The 20,268-nt window shown below is 40.1% G+C and overlaps 1 protein-coding gene across 1 annotated transcript; it reads left to right on the top strand.

Annotated features, from left to right (window-relative positions):
* The first annotated feature begins 7,999 nt into the window (after positions 1–7,999).
* Tomm7 (translocase of outer mitochondrial membrane 7) lies at positions 8,000–14,717 on the top strand. Its single transcript, XM_090332743.1, has 3 exons — positions 8,000–8,183; positions 10,955–11,003; positions 14,488–14,717. Exons 1-3 carry the CDS (start codon positions 8,081–8,083, stop codon positions 14,501–14,503), a joined length of 168 nt encoding a protein of 55 aa, XP_090188869.1. The 5' UTR covers positions 8,000–8,080; the 3' UTR covers positions 14,504–14,717.
* Positions 14,718–20,268: the final 5,551 nt, after the last annotated feature.

Raw genomic sequence — 20,268 nt, 5'->3', positions numbered from 1 at the left:
CCGGCTTTTTTCTATGTATGTGGTACCGAGGAATCGAACCTGGGTCTTCATGCATGCTAGACAAGCACTTTAACCACTAGGCCAAACTCCCGGCCCCCTGGATGGAATTTTTAAACTGCTGGGTTTAGTGGTACAGCATGGTTATCAAGTGCAAGTATTTGACTTAATATTATTATGCAGAACCCCTTCTGAATGGTGACTGAATTGGGAAACAGAAGTGACTAGGAATTCTATCCATTTTAATTTTTGTGCCAGTACTTGGACTTGAACTCAGGGTTTCTCACTCTCACTAGGCTTGTTTGCTCAAGGTTGGCACTCTGCCACTTGACTCACAGTTCCACTTCCAGCATTTTAATGGTTAACTGGAGATAAGAGTCACTCAGATTTGTCTGCCTAGGCTTACTTTGGACCTCAGTCTTCAGATCTCAGTCTCCCTAGTAGCTTAGAGGTAGGAGTCACCAGCACTTGGCTTTTTAAAAATTTTAAGTGAAAAATAATACGGATTAGGGCACAGCTCTCCTTGATACTAGTTAAACTGATTCAACTTGAATAAGGAATGTTGCAACTATCAAGAGCTTTCTAAGTGAGCTTTCAGAAGAATTGAGAGGTAAGAAGACTGGCAATATTAATGTTGCAGATGAAGGACATGAAAGACCGACTGGCCAGCTCAGTTTCCAGCCACCAGTGAGCAGTGGGATGAGAATGAGAACAGGTCACTCATGATCTCTGGCTTTTGCTCTCCTACTAAGCTCTTTATTGTGGATCTATTGATAACTATTAACAGTGCAGCCAAACACTGGACGAGTGTTGATGGAGACTGGTCCAAGTATTCTGTGATAACTGGAGGACAACAGAAATAATTTGAAGTATATTGAGCTTCTGTAAAAACAAAGCTATGTGTTGATCTGAAATAATCACTAAGAAATATTTATAGTGTTTCTCATCATAGCATATTTCAGGATTCGCAGGAAGTTCCAAAAATAGCAGACTTCCTGTTTGGTTTTTACTCTGCTTCTCCTAGGATAACATTATACACAACCAAAATACATTGTTAAAATCAAGAAACGAACATTGGTGTGGTTCAGTGACTTAATTAAGATTTCTGGGGCATGGAATTTGGCCCAGTGGTAGAGTGCTTACCTAGCTGAGTTTGGCCTAGTGGTAAAGTGCTTGCCTAGCTTGGTGCCACATACATAGAAAAAGCCGGAAGTGGTGCTGTAGTTGTAGTGGTAGAGCTCTAGCTTTGAGAAAAGACAGAGTTCAGGCCCTGAGCTCAAGCCCAGGCCTGGCAAGAAAACAAACATTTCTGAGAATATTTTTAAATAAAAAAGAAATATGTGAAAGTATATTGTGTACTTATATATATTAAAAGTGGTCAAAAAAGAATGTACACATGAGTGCATGTGTGAATCAGTGTGGGTATGCATCTGTGTTTCAATGATTTCCATATGCCTATGATATCCTTAGAAGGACCCAGAAGAAACACATTTGATTTTCCTCCAGGGAGAACTGAGCAGCAAGGTGCAAAATAGGTAGAGAGAATTTTAACTATATAATTTTCATTCCAACCCATCTATTCATAGACAAGTGAATAGGTTCTTTTAAAGGCATTTGTACAAAAGAATCTCCAAAACATTAATAATGGTGAGTATACCTTATTTACAAAACTGGGGAGAAAGGATATTTATGTATGTCTTTGTGTATGCATAGTTATTTCTGGAAGAATGTATAAGAACCCAGTGATGCTGGTTTGCTTCTAGGGAGAAAATAGGCAGTAGAGGGTCAGCTGTGGGAGGGAGACCTTCCAATATATACCCCTTTCTACTTTATAAATGTAGATTATATGACTTTACTTACAACAAAATAAAGAAAATTGAAAAGTAACTAGTCAAATTCTAAAAGTGCCACTTTGTAATGTTCCCCCCTGAAATATTCAGCAATGTTCCAGTTAATCTGTGGTTAAATTCCAAATTTCTTGACTTTTTTGGGTAACTCTCTTTCCAATTCTGTTTCTTTCTTTCACTCCTCATAATCATATGTGCCCTGACATGTCTGCCTTCTTCTCTTCTGCTTCCCCAGCCATGAAAAACAAGTAGGAGGTAGGGGGTGGCTTTGCTGGAGATGGGGAGGATATATGGGAATGTGGGAGTCAGAATACGGGCAGCTTAGGGTAACTTACTTGCCTTAATGTTCCTGTGGCTCTGGTGGGTTCAATGCCTAGCACTGTTCAATAAATATGTCATTCATCAATTAATTTTTTAAAAAATCAATAAATATTGGGTGCCAGAGACTCATATCTATAAGCCTACTTACTCAAGAGGCTGAGATATGAGGCTCATATCTGATTGGTTCACAGCCAGCCTGGGCAAGAAAGTCCATGAGACTCTTATTACCAATTAACCACAAAAAGTCAGTAGTAGAGCTGTGGCTCAAGTGGTACAAAACTAGCCTTGAGCATAAGAGTTCAAGAACAGCGCCAGGCCCTGATTTCAAGCCCCCAAATCAGCACTACACATACCCCAAATCAATTTAGGCTCATTTTTATGAAGTTTAATCTGAACTCCCAAGTACTTTGTGATGACTTTTCTAGATTCCTTTTCTTTTGGCATTCCTGAGGTTTGAAATTAGGGCCTTGTGTTTGCCATCTGAGCCATACTTTGGTTGTCTAAATTCCTATAATAATACACAGTCTGTCTTACTTAGCTTATTAAGAGTATTCCTTGGGAGCAGTAGTATGATAGTTTTCTGCAACCCCCTTTTCCTGGCAGAGCCTTGTGCTTTTTGTCCCAGTGCTGTTTCTCTCTTCTCCTCATGCCTAGGCTGGCCTGGAACTTGAGATCTTCCTGCTTCAGACATCACAGTGTTAAAGCCATGGGACATTACTCTCTGTTCCAATGTGTATTTTTACTTTTAAAAAGTAATTTCTTTGTGAAAATTGTATTTCATGCACATGCTTGCCTAATGTGCATAAGAATTGTAAACTAAATCATTGCACTGAGATGTTTAACTGCTCAAAAATAACCTAGTAGAAACAAGATGACAAAGTGAGAACTAAAACTCAAGAGTTAAAATATCAAGTACATGGTGTTTGCTTATCAATGTAATGTTAAATCTGTCATTAAAAAAACAAGATGCATAATGAAAATGTCCCTCTTTTTCACTTGGCTCATCAACTTGGCCACATTTTACAAACTAAGCCTTGTTTTCTTGGTAACCATGGCAAACTAATTAGCTTTTCTGATATGTTATAGAGTAATTCTCCAAATCTTCATTTTAAGTAAGTGGCATAACTAGACTCAAATCTTGGCAGTGTTATCTTGGCATGTGGATCTCAGAGCCACATGTCAAAGTCAGTATTTTCTTCATTATACATTATGAGTATCTAACATAGGAAAAAGTATAAAACCTAGCCATAATGACTATTCCAGTCCTTCAATATTGCATATTTGTACCTTTTTCTGGCTATGTATATGGTAGGTGTAAGTAGATCCAGAAGGCTATGTATTGATAGCTTTAGAGAAAATCTGTGTGTGTGTGTGTGTGTGTGTGTGTGTGTGTGTGTGTGTGTGTGTGTGTTTATCTGGGGTTTGAACTCTGGGCTATAAGCTTTCATAGCCTAAGCCATGGTGCTGGTTTCACTTAGGTTTTTCTGTAAAGCTGGGGCTCTATCACTTGAGCCACACCTCTACTTCCAGCTTTTTGGTAGTTACCTGGATATAAGTTTCACTGACATTTCTGTAGGATAGTTTTAAACCACAATCCTCAGATCTCAGCCTCTTGAGTAATGAAGATTACAGGTGTGAACCACCAAATCACTGCCTTCTGGAAAGTCTTCATCATTCAGAATGAAACTAGCAAGAATAAAGGTGCAAACCATAAACAACTTACATTTAGTTAAGCTTTTACCTCAGCAGCTTATTTCTGTGCTTACAGCAACTGATACAGGTAGAAAATATTGTTATTCTCTTCCGCAAAAGAAAAAATGGTTGATGATGATATAGCTGATAAAATGCAAATCATTCTCTCTCCCAGGTCTTTGCATTTAATCTCCTCTTTATGCTAGTGTTCTTCCAAATATTATTCACATCGTCAAGTAATCAATTAATATACTTGTTTCAGCCTTTAAGTGAGCACTGTGACTATAATAATCCATAACATAGAGAATTCATCACCTTTAGTATTGTTCAGAATGAGCAAACACATAAAAATATGACTTATCGGACTGGGAGTTTGGCCTTGTGGTAGAGTGCTTGCCTAGCATGCATGAAGACCCAGGTTCGATTCCTTGGTACCACATACACAGAAAAAGCTGGAAGTGGTGCTGTGGCTCAAGTGGTAGAGCTCTAGCTTTGAAAAAGTCCAAGGATAGTGCTCAGGCCCTGAGTTCAAGCCCCAGGACTGGCAAAAAAGAAAAACATGACTTATAAATGTATAAGCTAGATGACTAGCTAAGTATATGTTCTTTGGTGTTTTTCTGATTATCTCAGCTCACAGGATCACCTCTTTCCTCCTAAGTGAATTGTAAAAAAATCATTGGGTATCTGGCGAATATTATGTAACCCTTCTATTAATTACAATAAAATATATGAAAAAAAATCATTGGGTACTATCTATTATCATGGACTATATTAGTTACCACATTTTAAACACCAAGGTTTACATATAAACCTTTCATAACCATTAACTGTTTTAATGTCTCACAATAATGTTCTTGGCATTACACTTATTTTCAGAAGAGAAGACAGATTTCAGGAAGAAATCACTGGTAATTTACAAGAGGCCTTGCAGAGCAGAAAGCAGAGCAGACCTCAGTGCAGCAGGGCTGACTCCAATGTCTCAGTTAGAATAGGAAGTGGAGAAAACTGGGAAGCCACCTTCAATTCCAGCTATCATTGCTGACTGCTCTAGCTAGGCCGATGGAACCAGAAGGTCAAAACAACAGAAAAAGCAAGATTCTCAAGGTTTTTTTCTTTGAATAAGAAATATAGCTAAGGAATTTATCTACAATCACTACAATGTTGCTACCATTCCCAATGTTATATGCAGGAATTAATGTTGAAACTCTTCCACTGGGTCTGGAGTTTGGCCTAGTGGTAGAGTGCTTGCTTAGCATGTACCAAGACCAGGGTTTGATTCCTCGGTACCACATGCATAGAAAAAAAAAAAAAAAGCTAAAAATGGTGCTGTTGGTCTAGTGGTACCTTGAGAAAAGCCCAAGGACAGTGTTCAGGCCCTGAGGTTAAGCCCCAGGACTGGTAAAAACAAAAACAAAACAAAACAAAAAAAAGCCTTCCCACTTTGTGGAGGTCAAAGCATGTGATTATTAGCTTAGTAAATTGCACAAACTCAGAACTGGGTTCTTATTCTTGGATTCATTCTTTCAGTTTGGCTCGGAGCACTGTAGATTTTATCGTCTTAATTGTCAAATATATTCCTTTTCTCCAGTTGGAATGCCATTGGCAATCAAAAGGTTTTGTTTACCCTAGAGGATGTTGGGTGTCTTCCATTTGCTTTTCTATAATGTTTAATGCATGGCCTTATTGTGGGACTTATAGTCACATTTCATTGCAATTACTAGTTTATTCCTTTTTTGTAAACTGAATGAAAAAAGAAAAAAAAACTTGGGGTGGTGGTGTAGCACAGGAATAAAGTGTGAGGCCTTGCACAAAATAAATAAAATCTTTTATCTATAGTGTTTACCATAAAGTAAGGCTCAATGAACATTTGAGAACATCAAATAACCTTGGTATTAACATTTATCTAACAGAATGCAAGCAGCATTCACTGAATTCTTACTATGATTAAGATCCTTGGATAAAAAGATAAGAAAGAGTTAGGTACTACAGTTCAAAGCCAGCCCAGGCATAAAGTCTGTGAGACTCTTATCTCCAATTAAGCACACACACACACACACACACACACACACACACACACACTCTAAAAAACAAAAAAAATATATATGCTGAGCATGGTGGCTCATGCTCATGCCTGTAATCCCAGCAACTCAGGAGGCTAAGATCTGAGGATCAAAGTTCAAAGCCAGCCCAGGCACCAAAGGACCTGAGACTCTTGTCTCCAATTAACCTCTAGAAAATGGGAAGTGGGGCTTGACTCAAGGGTAGGATGGTGGAAGCCTTGAACTGAAGAGCTCAGGGATAGTGCCCAGGCCGAGTTCAAGCCCCATGACCCACAAAAACAAAACAAAACCCAAAAGAAAACCCAGAAGTGGAGCCATGGGTCAAATGGTAGAGAACTAGCTTTGAGCAAAATTGCTCAGCGACAGCACCCAGTCCCTGAGTTCAAGCCTTAAGACTAGCACAACATACATAAAAAAGATGAGAAAGAAACAGCTTTTGTTCTAGAGTGCAGATAATAGTATGATTAAAAGTGCAAATTATTATTATGAGTCAGTTTTTAATATGAGTTTCAATTTGTGTGCAAGATGATGCCTTCAATATAAAATTTAATCTTTACAAGCATTAGTAAAATAAGCTATGAGATAATACAATCATACAATCCCTGCTCCTATCTTTAAGGTGATACTGGTTTTTGAACTTAGTGCCTAGAACTTTCTCTACTGGCACTATATATCTTAAGTCACACTTCTTGTCTTTTGTTGTTTATTTTGGAGATAGAGTATAGCAAGCTTTTCTGTCCCTTGGGTATCTACGATAAGTTCTGCTTGCTAGCAAGATTGTACTGCTTGAGCCACACCATCAGCTATTACAACTTTTTGTAATAACTAAAATGCACTATGGCATTTGAAGCCTTCAGTCCAGAGACAGACATAGTAAATGCATTGAAATAGGTGTTATAAAAATGGGCCAAACACACCAGGTGTTTTTAGTGTCATAGAAAATAAAACTGTACTGGGACTGGGACTTGAATCCAGGGCCTGGGCTCTGTCTCTCAAGGTCAGTGCTCTACCACTTGGGCCACAGCTCTATAACCAGCTTTTGGTGGTTAATTGTAGATAAGAGTCTCATGGACTCTTCTGCATGCTATGGTTTCAAACCTGTGGTGGTCAGATTTGAGCCTCCTAAGTAGCTTGGATTATTCACCTTAGATTCCAATATGCAAACAAATAGATATCTTTCCCTCTTCTCCCCCAACTAATTAGATTTTCTGGTAGATCCTTATACAATCACAGTTTTAAACCTACCCTAATTCTGATGTGTAGCCAGAGTGGACATCTACTGTAATTTTACTCAATGAAGGCAAGAGGGGATAACACTACCAACTCCATTAATTGTTTCAATGATCAGCTTCTTCAAAAAGAGTACAGAGTTTAATATAAAACGTCACATATCTGAAAATGCTGATTAGTAGTGCAAGGCAAGAATGAGTAAGGGTGGGAGGTGGGGAGTGGGGGTGGAATGGAGGGGATTAAAAAAAATCTGGATACCTTCCCTATTAAGCATTGATTCATAATGGACTTTATCCAAGATTAGGTTGAAGACATAAGTCAAATAGTAGAGCACCAGCCTTGGGTGAAAAAGCTAAGGGACAGCGTCCAGGTCCTGAAGCTCAGTACACACACACACACACACACACACACACACACACACACACACACACACACACACACAGAATTTATCCAATCCAATATTACACAGCAAGTCAGATCAGGTGGGGAATAAACCCAGTGCTTTCGAATTAATTTTCCTTCTATATTAAAAAAGGAATACTGCAGATGTGTTTTTAAAAATGGCTAAGATAATGGGAAGAGAGCAAGAGAATACGCATTCAAACTAATATAATCCCAATAAAAGAACAATTGTCTTCATCTTTCCCAGACAGCCAAAGAACTAGAACTCTATCCTGAAAGGGAGGAGGGCGGGGGGAGGGGAGAGGAGGAAGAAGAAGAGGGAAAGGAAAGCGAAGGCGAACCAACCACGCATGCGCCTCCCCCTGGCAACGCGGCGGAAGAACAAGCTAAGGGCGATGAATTACGTCTGCTGGCGACGCTCACGACACCTGCCGTAAAGGCCGTGCACGTGCGCGTGCGCACTTCTCGTCGGGTGCTGGCCGCGGCTGTGAGGTATCGGTCTGTGCGGCGCGGCCATCACGTCACGTCACGATGATGAAGCTGAGCAAAGAGGCCAAGCAGAGGCTGCAGCAGCTCTTCAAGGGCGGCCAGTTCGCCATCCGCTGGGGGTTTATCCCCCTCGTCATTTACCTGGGTCAGTGAGAGAACCGGCCAGGAGACCGGAGGGGAGCAGGAACCGAAACTGGGGGACCCCCGCGGCCCCCCACGGCGTCTGGTCTCGTGTGTGTGTGGGGGGGTGGTGGTGGTGGAGGGGATTGGACCCACGCACCCACTTGCGTGGTCTTTAGCACACCACACAGCCCTGCCCATTCTGTGTTTACCTGTGAACGTGGAGGCGAGGCCTACTTTTCAGGGTCGTTGTGAGGTGACCGGAACTGAGAGCAGGCCGCCGGGGCTGGGTTTTCAGGGCGTTTTGACTTCACCCCCGGCGGGCCTCATGTGGAAAGGACCCTGGCCTGGGAATGGCAGAAATAGCCACTGTCTGGGAAGCATGGTCCTTGCTACAGTAGTTGGATGCCTCTGCCTTCTCAGTCTCGTTGAATGATTTTTAATACTGGTCCTGTTCGTAAAGGGAAGAAACTGAGTTGTAGAAACGGCCTGGTTTGTTGCCCAAGCAACGAAGCACCGAGGGCAGGGTGGTGGTGTACCGCAAGTGTTTGTCAGTTCCCAGGCACGCATTGTCACGTAGGGCTGTATACTGGAACTATATCCTGTTTCGCAGTTTTGTCCTTAAATCCCAGCAATATGGTGAAAGGGAAACAGTATAGGTTCTAGCCATAGTTTTGCCAGTTTGAAGAAGCAATTTAATATTTGAGGCCCTCACATTTCTTACTTCTATTGTTTATTTTTAAAGTTTATTGTAAAGGTGATGTGCAGAAGGTTTACAGTTACATAGGTCAGGTATTGAGTAACTTTAAGGTGCTGCTTTCAATTCATTTAAGATGTCATACTATATTTGGTCTTCACATTGACAGCCTTTGAATAGGTTGGACATTCTCTAGACATCTGTGTTTCTTATTTTCTCTTGAGTTAGTTGCAAGCCAGAACTAATAAGGGGATACTTATGAAGGGCTTTAAAATATCCTTGTCGTCCCGTAGTTTGAATTCATTAAAGAATATATTACTTTTTTTTGCCAGGCACGGTGGCTTGGCTTGTGCCTGTAATCTGAGCTACTCTGGAGGATGGGATGTGAGGATTGGGGTTTGAAGCCGGCCTGAGTGGAAAAATCCCATGAGGCTCTAATCTGCAATTAACCCATTCAGAAACGGAAAGTGATGCTGTGACTCAAGTAGTAGAGCCTTTAGCACAGAAAGACGCAGGCCCTAAGTTGAAGCCCTACAACTGACCAATATATATAGATTACTTTCCCACATTTTAGTGACTGTCTAGGTATCATGGATTAGAGGCGATTATGACAGCTTACTTACACAGGCTGTGGAGTTTTCCCTATTCCTTGCATCCTTGCAGGGTCCCTTATCCCCCATCATTTTTGGTTTTGCTTTTTTTTTTTCCCTCCATACAGAATCTGGGGTCTGTGCGTACTGATTACCTTTCCTAGGATTACTGTTATATTGGTTGTTAGTATCTAACTCAAGCTTGATGCTAAAGCTGCCTTCAGTACTTATTCTTTATCATTGGCTTTTCTCTTACACTGCATTTAAAGTTTAATTTTATGTTTAAACTACTCTCCGGGTTGTTTTTTGTTTTTGGACAGTCCTGGGGCTTGAATTCAGGGACTGGGCACTCTCCTTGGGCTTTCTCAAGGATAGTGCTCTACCACTTGAGCCACAGCACCACTTCCTGCTTTTTGTATGGAACGCAGGGATTCCTGCAAGCACTCTACCACTAGGCCATGACTTAATAGTTATCCTGAAAATAGGGTAAATGTTCAGAATTTATCGTTTCATAATTTAACAATTCCTAGGTTTTTGTTGTTGTTTTAGGTAGAGTCTTGCTATGTTGCCTAGACTGGTCTTGAATTCAAGTTCCTCCTGCCTTCTGAGTACTAGCTACCATATCTAACCCTTCCTAACTCCTGACATTCCTAACTTGTTAGTTTGGCAATTTAACATATATGTTATCACATTTAAAAGTATATTTTGAAAAGTAAAAGGTTTATTTAATTGTACTTTAGATAGCTCATTTAGTTTACTAAATAATTTATTGAATTACTACATTCCTTTTTATTGCTGCTCTTTGTTTTATTAAAAAAAAAAGTAAGCCAAGCTACGAAGGAGGCTGAGATGTGTGGATCAAGGTTCAAAGCCAGCCTGGCACAAAAGGACCTGAGACACTTATCCCCAATTAACCTCTAGAAAATGGGAAATGGGGCTTGGTGCAAGGGTAGGGCGGTAGTCTTGAGCTGAAGAGCTCAGAGACAGTGCCCAAGCCAAGTTCAAGCCCCATGAGCCAAAAGAAGAAGAAGAAGAAGAGGAGGAGGAGGAAGATGAGGAGGAGGAAGAGGAAGAAGAGGAGGAAGAGGAGTAGTAGTAGTTTGTGGGAGAGTTAGATATCCTCAGTTGTGCTTTTTTTTTTAAAATCAGCTGGATGCAGTGGCTCACACCTGTAATCCTAGCAACTCAGGAGGCTGAGATCTGAGGAGCATAGTTCAAAGTGAGCCCAGGCACTAAAGAATGTTAGGCTCTTATCTCCATTATCACTAGAAAACTAGAAGTGGGGTTGTGGCTCCAGGGCTAGTGTGGTAGTCTTGAGCTGTAGCGCTCAGGGACAACACTTAGGCCCAGGGGTAGGGTGGTAGCCTTCAGCTGAAGAGCTCATGGATAGTACCCAGGCCCAGAGTTCAAGCCACATGACTGACAAAAAACAACAACAACAACAAAATAATAAAAAACTTTTTTATCTGCTGGTGTTTTAATTAGTTTCTTGTTTTTTTTCTTTTTTAGGATTTAAAAGAGGTGCAGATCCTGGAATGCCTGAACCAACAGTTTTAAGGTACTGTTGTTACAAATTAACATTTGAGGACAATGTTTATATGTGTCCCTGGAAGACAAGACAATAGGGGTAGCTGTTAAATGGTTGTTTACAAATGGACTTTTGGAAAAAATTTGTGGACCAGGTACCTACTTCCTTCTAAATTTTGGAGTTTTTTGTTTGTTTGTTTGTTTGTTTTTTGGTGGGTCATGGAGCTTGAACTCTGTGCCTGGGCACTGTCTTCTTCCAAGTTTTTTATTGTTATATTCATAATAAAGCTTATTTTAGATTTTAGATGAAAGACAAGTCCATCAGAAAATGAACTTTCTTCCCCCCCCCCCCCTCTCTTTTTTTTTTTTTGCCAGTCCTGGGCTGGAGCTCAGGGCCTGAACACTGTTCTTGGACTTTCTCAAGGCCAGAGCTCTACCACTTGAGCTTCAAGCACCACTTCTGGCTTTTTTTTCTATGTATGTGGTACCAAGGAATCCAACCTGGGTCTTTGTGCGTGCTAGGCAAGCACTCTACCACTAGGCCAAACTCTCAACCCCCCTTTTGCTTTTCTTTCTTCCTTTCTTTTTTTTAAACCAGTCCTGGAGCTTTAACTCAGGGCTTGAAACCTATCCTTGGGCTTTCTCAAGGCTAGAGCCCAGCACCACTTCTGGCTTTTTTTTCTGTGTATGTGGTATGGACGAATCGAACCCAGGGCTTTGTGCATTCTAGGGGAGTACTCTACTACTGGGACATGCTCCCAGCCAGCTTCTGACTTTTTCCGTATATGTGGTAACAAGGAATTGAACTTGTGTCTTTGTGTATGCTAGGCAAGCACTACTACTAGACCAAACTCCCAGCCGGGAACTTTAATTTTTTATGTTCACATCTTATCTTTTTTCAGATAAATACAGCCTTTTGTTTCCTTCTAACAAGGATACATAGGATTTTGTGGGTTTTTCTTTTTACCTAAAATTAAGTTTTTATTCCATATATTTTTCAGTTGCCAATTACTTTAATTTTTCAACTTTTCAGTGTTTTATATAACAGTGCATGTATTTGCTTATTTATATGCCAGGATTGGGGTTTAAACTCATGGTCTTATACTCTCACTTGGCTTTTTTTCCACAATGGTGGTCTACCACTTGAGCCAAGCTCCTAGTTTTACAACATTGCAATGTATATAGGTTTCTATAGACTTTGATTTACTTCCTTACAATAAATTTTTATGAAATTAGTAAATTCATAATATACAAGTACTCGTAATTCTGAAAATGTAGTCACATTTCTTTTCCCAGAAGCAACCTGATTAATGTTGGATAAGCAGTTTCAGAAACTTCATACATACTATGTGTATATTTATATGCACATGAATGTATATACGTTTGTCTGTTTTCCATTATTTTGACAAAATGAGATAACTTACATGGAAGAAAGCCAAAGTAACTTGGCTTGTGGCTCAGATCTCAGCGTCCTGAGCAGCTAGGATTATAGGCATGAGCCACTGCGCCTATCTGGCAATCAATTCTTTACTAAAATGCAAGTGCATCTTGGAAGGAAATTAGAACACTCCCCTATTGACAATGATTGAGAAAGTCAGCACAAGAAAAGAGGAAGTACCAAGAAGACAGTAAAGTAAGGTAGAGAAATGAAAAAACTTCCAGATAGCCAGCTCTGGCACCAAAGACTGTGAGATTGTTATCTCCAATTAGCCACTAGAAAACCAGAAGTGGTGCTGAGGCTCAAGGGGTAGGGTGGTAGCCTTGAGCTGAAGAGCTCAGGGACAACACCCAGGCCCAGAGTCCAAGCCCCAGAACTGACCAAAAAAAAAAAAAATCGATTGCCTACAAAGGTTTATTATATAATTTCATATTCTTTACTGGCTGCATTGGGGAGACTAGAGAGGTTTTGCCTGGTTTCCTACTCTATATCTTGAAAGGAGCAGAAGCATCATAAAATTTACTGTTAATACAAATTTATTATTACTCTTGGAGGTACTGGGGTTTGAATTCAGGGCCTTGACCTTGCTGGGTAGGTGCTCTACCAGTTTGATCTCTTATTCCAGGGCTAGCCTAGACTATGGTCTTCCTGTATGTGCTTTCCTATATCTGGAATGGCAGATACACCACTGCTTGATATGGGAACTTACAAACTTTTGCTTGGGCTGGTCCTCAAGATCTCAGCTTTCATAGTTGCTAGGACTACAGGCATGAGTGTCTGGCTCTCTAATTTTATTATTTATATAATACTTATAAAAGTAATATAGTTAGTAGTTTTTCTACTTTTCTTTTGGTAGTAGAACTACATTCATCTTAGTATCACCTTTTATACCCAATGTAATACAATGTATGTGATTATGAATTGTTGATTGATAGGAATGATATATTCCAATACAGTGTTTTTTTTGTTTCTTTTCTTTTTTGGGGGGCCAGTCCTGGAGTTTGAACTCAGGGCCTGGGCACTGTCCTTGGACACTTTTTGCTCCCTTTTTTTGCTCTGCCACTTGAGCCACAACACTACATTTCCTGTGTATGTGGTACTGAGGAATGGAACCCAGGGCTTCATGCATGCTAGATGAGCATGCTACCACTAAGCTATGTTCCCAGCCCTTCAATACAGTGTTTTAATGAAAAAGAGTAAATAGTAGAAAAACATTATTCAGACAAAATAAGTTAGCTAACAGAATTATTCCTATTATCTGTAAGGCAGAGGAAGATTTTCTTTTTGGATGCTTACTACATTTTCAGAGCTTTTCAATGACAGGAGTTGAATGACAGGCTTTGCATGTGGTAGGTCAGTGTTCTAACACTGAGCTACTACATGTTTAGTTCTGAGAAATAATCTTTATAGTTTGAGTTTTATTTGCACATCTCAACTGTATGCCAGAATTAATGGGAATGTGAATACTTCCCTCCTTCCTGGATCTGTTGCTTCTAGTTATAAAGTGGTTTGGGAGTTCTGACAGCTCCTTAGTGGGGGGAATGTTTGTGGTAAGAATTAGTTGAAGTGGAAATGGAGGCTTATTTCTCCTGGAAATGGGACTAGGCCAAGGTTAAGAGTATTCAGATTATATGTAATCATTTCAAGGCCTCAGTTTCCACAGCTCTAAAGCAGGAATCTTAACTAGGAGTTATAGTAGGCTTTCCATACAGAGTATAACTCACTGAAGGTCTTCAGTCAGTGTTATTTTAGTATTGATGCTGAACCTAATGATAAGGCTTTACTATCTAGACTCCTCCATCATTGCTGTTAGTAGTTATTAATCATTTACCTTTCCATTGATTTTGTTTTATGTGTCAACATACATTTCCCTTTTTGTTTCTAATAGACTGTCTCACACAAAAATAACAAAACTATTTCTTTAAATACTATTCTGAATGTTTGATTTGTTGTTACTTAATAAAATTTATTATTATTTTCCAGTAACTGAATTTGAAGATGAACAAGCACATAGATATACAAAATACAATTTTGTTTTAGGGTTTAATGTATTTTTTCCATTTCACAAATCTTTTAGCCTACTTTGGGGATAAAGGACTATTTGGTCATCTGGACTTGGAAGCAATCCTCGAACAGAGGAGATACCATGGAACGTGTATGCTCTGGATGGGATAAGACATGGGACATCGTTCAGGTGGCCAGTCTTCAGTTGGATGGCACAGTGCTCTTCTCAGATGCATCTGTGGTGGTGTGGAACCTCTACTGACTTATTTATAATAGACTATCAAAATAAATATTTTTAACATCGTTATGTCTTGAGTCTTTTTTGAATTAAGCATACTAAGACTATCATGTATCATGGCCATCTTCCCACAGTCCTGTTGTTGCTAAGTGTTACTTGCAAATTCCTATTCAGTTAATTTTGCACTATATATTCTTTGTCATGCAGGATTTCTAGAGTTGAGAAGTGAAGGCTGGGGATATCTGTCTACACTTTTGAAAGTGAAAAATCTAAGTGAAATCATTAACTTTTTGGACTAGCTCTTTTTTAGTAACATAATGCTCTATCCATCTGGGTTATATGTATCAATAATTGATTCCTGCTTTATAGCCGTGGCTCATGCCTGTAATCCTAGCTACTCAGGAGGCTGAGATATGAGGATCACAGACCAGGCAGAAAAGTCTGAGACTTTTATCTCCAGTTAACCAGGAAAAAGCCAGAAGTAAAGCTGTAGCTTAAGTGATAGAGCACACTCCTTGAGTGAAAACCAAGGGACAGCGACCAGTCCCTGAATTGAAGCCCTAGTACTGGCACACACACACACTAAAGTTGCTTTTTTTATTGTTGCGTAGTACTTTATAATAAATAAGGATAGTGTCTAGGTTTCTAATTCAGCTTGTTAAAGCAATGCTTGTGTATGAGTGTGTGTCTTATGTGTGTCATCAGTCTCTCTTAATAGACCAAAAGCTAGATGATTTTTTTATGCAACTCAGGTTTGAGAACTGCCATAAACTTGCAGTGGCGCTCCTGCTTCTGTCTACTACACAGAGTGACCTTTCTATGACCTGGAAGACCCTATGGAATCTGGCATTACATGCCTGTGGTTTCTGTAGCCTGTGACTCATTTACACTAATGGGGTTTTGTCATCCTTCTGTCCTTTAAGAAGGCCAGGCATGCTTTCACCTAGGACCCTTGTGTGTCTTCTTCACTGGAATGTTCTCTCTGATGTCCATATGATGACATCCTCTATTCTAATCTTGGTGTTCTCTAACCTCTAAGGGCAAACCTCATATCTGTCTTACCTACCTACTGTCTCCAGACTGTCTTAAATTCTAGGCCCGAGCACTGTCCCTGAGATCTTCAGCTCAAGGAACCTTGAGCCACAGTCCCACTTCCCCTTTTCTAGTAATTAACTGAAGATAAGAGTCTCACATTCTTTTAGTGCCCAGGCTGGCTTTGAACTGCAATCCTCAGATCTCAGCCTCCTGAGTAGCTAGGATTACAGGGAGAACCACCATGCCTGGCATTCACATTAACTTTTACCATCCCAGTTACCTCATTTTAAGTTATTGTGCGTGCAAAGGGGTCATTTGCACACACACGTGCACACACACCTAAATGTATGTCAAGGTTTCCTATCTCTATAAGGAAACACTAAATCCTGTTGCTCCATTTTTACCATCCAAAGAAAGTTATGATGGGAGGCGAGTCCTTGCTGGCTGTAGTCTACATCATACAGTGAGGGGCTTTTTTGTTTGTTTTTAATTATAGATGTGATGTACAGAGGGGTCACAGTTACATGAGCCAGGTAATGAGTACATTTTTATTTTTTAGCAGTCTCACCTCACCCCTCATTTTCTCCTAGTTTTTCCGCTACCAACTCTGTGCCCCAAAATTGTATAGTTCACTTCTAACATAGTGTCCAGTGAGTATCACTGCTGAGTTGATTGACCCTTTGTCCACCATTTCTGTACTTTCTCTTCCCCTCCCCAAATCAGATAAACTTACAAGACAAAGGCTACAGGAATCAAAAACAAGAGAAAAGCAAAAGAAAACAATGAATGAATAATAAAACATTGTTAAGCCCAGCATGGTGACTCATGCCTGTAATCCTAGCTACTCAAGAGGTTGAGATCTGAGGATCAACGTTCAAAGCCAGCCTGGGCACAAAAGGATCTGAGACTGTTACCTTCAATTAACCTCTAGAAAACAAAGTAGGGCTTGGCTCAAGAGTAGGGTGGTAGCCTTGGGCTGAAGAGCTCAAGGACAACGCCCAGGCCCAGGACTAGGGTGGTAGCCTTGAGCTGAAGAGCTTAGGTACAGCACCTAGGCCCAGAGTTCAAGCCCCAGGACTGACAAAAAAAAAAAAAAGGTTATATCAGATTTCTTTTTGCAAAATATCTCTTTCCTTATTTATTTTCAGTTTCTAAAATTCATACATGTTATTATTTCTATTTATGTTTGACTCCTTTCTCTTCGATGAAGTTAGGGATTTTTATTGCATTTGTTCACTGGATGAAACCATCCTATTACCTAGAAAAATACCTGGCTGAAGAACAGTAGTCCTTCACTGATTAAATTAATGTACAATTGTCTTTGGTTATATCACAGAGGTTTTTTAAAAAAAAATATGTTAGCCTCATCAAAAAAATTATACATTATGGTCACACAGGATTTATTACATGGCTAGAAAGCTGATTCAATATACACAGGTCAATTAATATAATTCATCATATCAATAGGAGCAAGGACAAGAATCACATTATCTCAATAGATGCAGAAAAGGCATTTGACAAGATCCAGTACCCCTTTATACTAAAAGCACTGGAGAAACTAGGAATCCATGGAACATTCCTTAGTATAATAAAGGTTGTGTATGGCAAACCTACAGCTAGCATTATACTTAATGACAGAAAGCTAAAGCCATTTCCTCTAAGATCAGGAACAAGATAAGGATGCCCACTCTCTCTACTCCTCTTTAATATAGTATTAGAATTCCTAGCCAGAGCAATAAGGTAAGAAGCAAGAATAAAGGGGATCCAAATAGGGAAGTAGGAAGTGAAACTTGCCCTCTTTGCAGATGGCAAGATTCTGTATTTGAAGACCCTATAGTCTTCACTCCCAAGTTGCTTGAGCTGATTCAAAACTTGGGAAAAGTAGCAGGGTATACAATTAACCCTCAAAAATCAACTGCTTTCCTGTATGCCAACAATAAGAGCAGAAATCAGGAAACTTTAAAAACCTGAAAAAAGAAATAAAAGTAGAACTGAGGAAGTGGAAAACCTCCTACGCTAATGGATTGAAAGAATTAACATCGTGAAAATAGCAATCCTGCCAAGGGCTATCCACAAATTCAATGCAATACCTATCAATAACCCAATGCCATTCTTTAAGGAAATAGAAGAAGCAATCCAAAATCTCATATGGAATAATAAAAGACCCTGTATAGCAAACACAGTCATTGGCAGAATGAACAGCACTGGAGGAATATCAATACCAAACTATAGACTCTATTACAGAGGTATAGTAATCAAAACAGCTTGGTACTGGCAGGAGAACAAGCCTAAGGATCAATGGAATAGAGTTGAAGACCCAGAAATTAACCCACAGACCTATGGCCACCTAACATTTGATAAGGGAGCCAAAAAATAGGATGGAAGAAAGACAGCCTCTTCAACAAATGGTGCTACAGAATTGGTAAAGAACTTGCAGAAAACTAAAGTTGGATCCTTTTATATCACCCTGCACCAGAATTAACTCCAAAAGGATCAAAGTCTTGAGGTAACAGAAGATACACAGAAAACTTTACAAAAAGCAATAGTACATATACCAGGTGTCCTTGGCACAGGTTGAAACTTGATAAGAAACACAACAAATTAAAGAAAGTTCGTACAAATGGGACTGCATTAAACTGCAGACCTTCTCTATGGCAAAGGACATAGCTATCAAGCTAAATAAAAACCCAAAGAGTAGGAGATCTTCATTAGCCATATAAAAGATCTCAGCCTCCTGAGTAGCTAGGATTACAGGTGTGAGCCACCACATTCAGACCTCCAACATCTGCTCTCAGAAGCTATTCCACTAATTCTCCATATTGAAGTTTGAGTAATTATGTAAAAATATTAAAACTAAAACTTCATCCTACTACTTAACCTGTGTTTGATCAACAGAAATTATTAAATTTAGGTTTGAATGCTGTTGCTGGCTTGGTCCCAGCCTCCCTTTTAAGCCCGTCTTACACACTATTCTTTTAGCTCTTTAGGCACTAAATATAATGTAATTTTCAGTATCTTGCTCATGATATCCTTTTTGTCAACTCTGACCTTTGTATGTGCTATTCCCTCTGCCTGTAATGCTCTTTCTGACTCTCTTGGCCTGCTAAATGTCCATGTGTTTATTATAGTTCAGCCCAAACATTTGTGCCTCCAGAAAACCTTTCTAACTGCCTCAATGCAAGTTTAGTTATGTACTCCTGTCATTAGTGGACCCCCAACCCCAGGATAGATTCCTGAGTACCTCACATTTCTCTTTTGTACATGTCATCACACTATATTCTCTGATGATAGTCTTTTTTTCCTGTTGCTACACTGTAGATCATATGTGTGGAAGTGACCATGTCTATTTTGTTTGCCTCTTCATCATAAGTATTCCTTGACTCTGCACTCAACATATTTTGTTTGAGCGTGGATGTTTTGGTAAACTGCTAGTAGTTCTTGTGCTTGACCCTACTTTTGGGCAGCTTACTGCATGGTCTCCAGAAGTCAGACTATGTGGCTCTTTGCTTGCGTGTTTCCTCCAGTTCTGGGCCTTTGTGGACTTTCCCATCCACAACAGAATTCATGATTGTGGGGCACGTCACATCAAGGGTAAAAGGCCTACCTCATGGCCCAGTGCTCACTTCCTGGTTTTGGAGATCCAACCTGCCTGTCCCCTGGTTGGGTGGTTTGGCTATGGTTTGTGATGTAAAATAAGGCTACCTCGAACCCATGGATTGGCCCCGCCCTCTCTGACCACACCTACCTCCCCCTGTCCTGCCTACTTTTATGTTAATAGATTCCTGCTTCTTACTTTAGCCCCTGGTATCTTCCCATTAAAGAGTCTACTGTGACATTCTCCCTGGCACATCTGTGTTTTCCCCCTGGAGAAGGGAGGGCTGGGTGAAGGCGGCCAGCCAGCCCTATCCTTTCTCCCTCTTAGTCGGGGCGTGTTCTCTTTGCCCTTCCTGCTGGTCAGGAGGCAAAGAGTGCTAAAAACCCCGACAATGACCTAGAAGAAGTCTAAGGTGGTTAGCATGGGGAAAGGCTTTATTACAAGAGAGAACTTTTACATTGTTGGGGTTAAAAAGGGGGAAATCTCTACTAGTTTCCCAGTGTTTTGTTGAAATGCACAGAGGGTCTGCATTAAGTTGTGGCAGTTTCTTCTCTTGCCACTACTCCTGGTGAGGGAGGAGAGAGGATTGACAAAGAATATGTCCAGTGTGAAAGGAAATACCTGCTTGGAATATTTATCACTTTCTCTGGAAGTCCTTAGATTTCAAATTTTATTATCTCTTAAGATGATGATACATGGGTGTGATTTCCCTTAATGCTCTTTGCCCCCAAGCACTGAAATGTCTTGTGTTAGAGGTTATCTAAGCATGCTCCCTCACTTAATATTCATTGGGACCTCTTTAGGTTCTCATGTATGAATTTAGACTACAAAGATGGGTAGAATCCCCTTGGTAGCAGGGAAGATATATGCACGGTAGACACTCAGGTATGTGCAGTGTTTGAGGAGGGAGGCAGAACTTTTGGAAGTTTGAATATTGCTATATTTTAAGTAGTTTTGGGATTTTCTACACATCTTTCCATTCCTTG

Source organism: Megascapheus bottae, chromosome 5 (assembly GCF_031878675.1).
Source record: "Megascapheus bottae isolate mThoBot1 chromosome 5, mThoBot2.hap1, whole genome shotgun sequence".
NCBI classification, from domain to species: domain Eukaryota; kingdom Metazoa; phylum Chordata; class Mammalia; order Rodentia; family Geomyidae; genus Megascapheus; species Megascapheus bottae.
This window is presented reverse-complemented; position numbering and strand designations above follow the sequence as displayed.

Bases quoted from the DNA above. Each gene is read 5' to 3' on its own strand.
- Tomm7 (XM_090332743.1), top strand. From the start codon at position 8,081: ATGATGAAGCTGAGCAAAGAGGCCAAGCAGAGGCTGCAGCAGCTCTTC. The intron at 8,184-10,954 runs GTCAGTGAGAGA...TTTCTTTTTTAG, and splicing joins CCCCCTCGTCATTTACCTGG to GATTTAAAAGAGGTGCAGAT.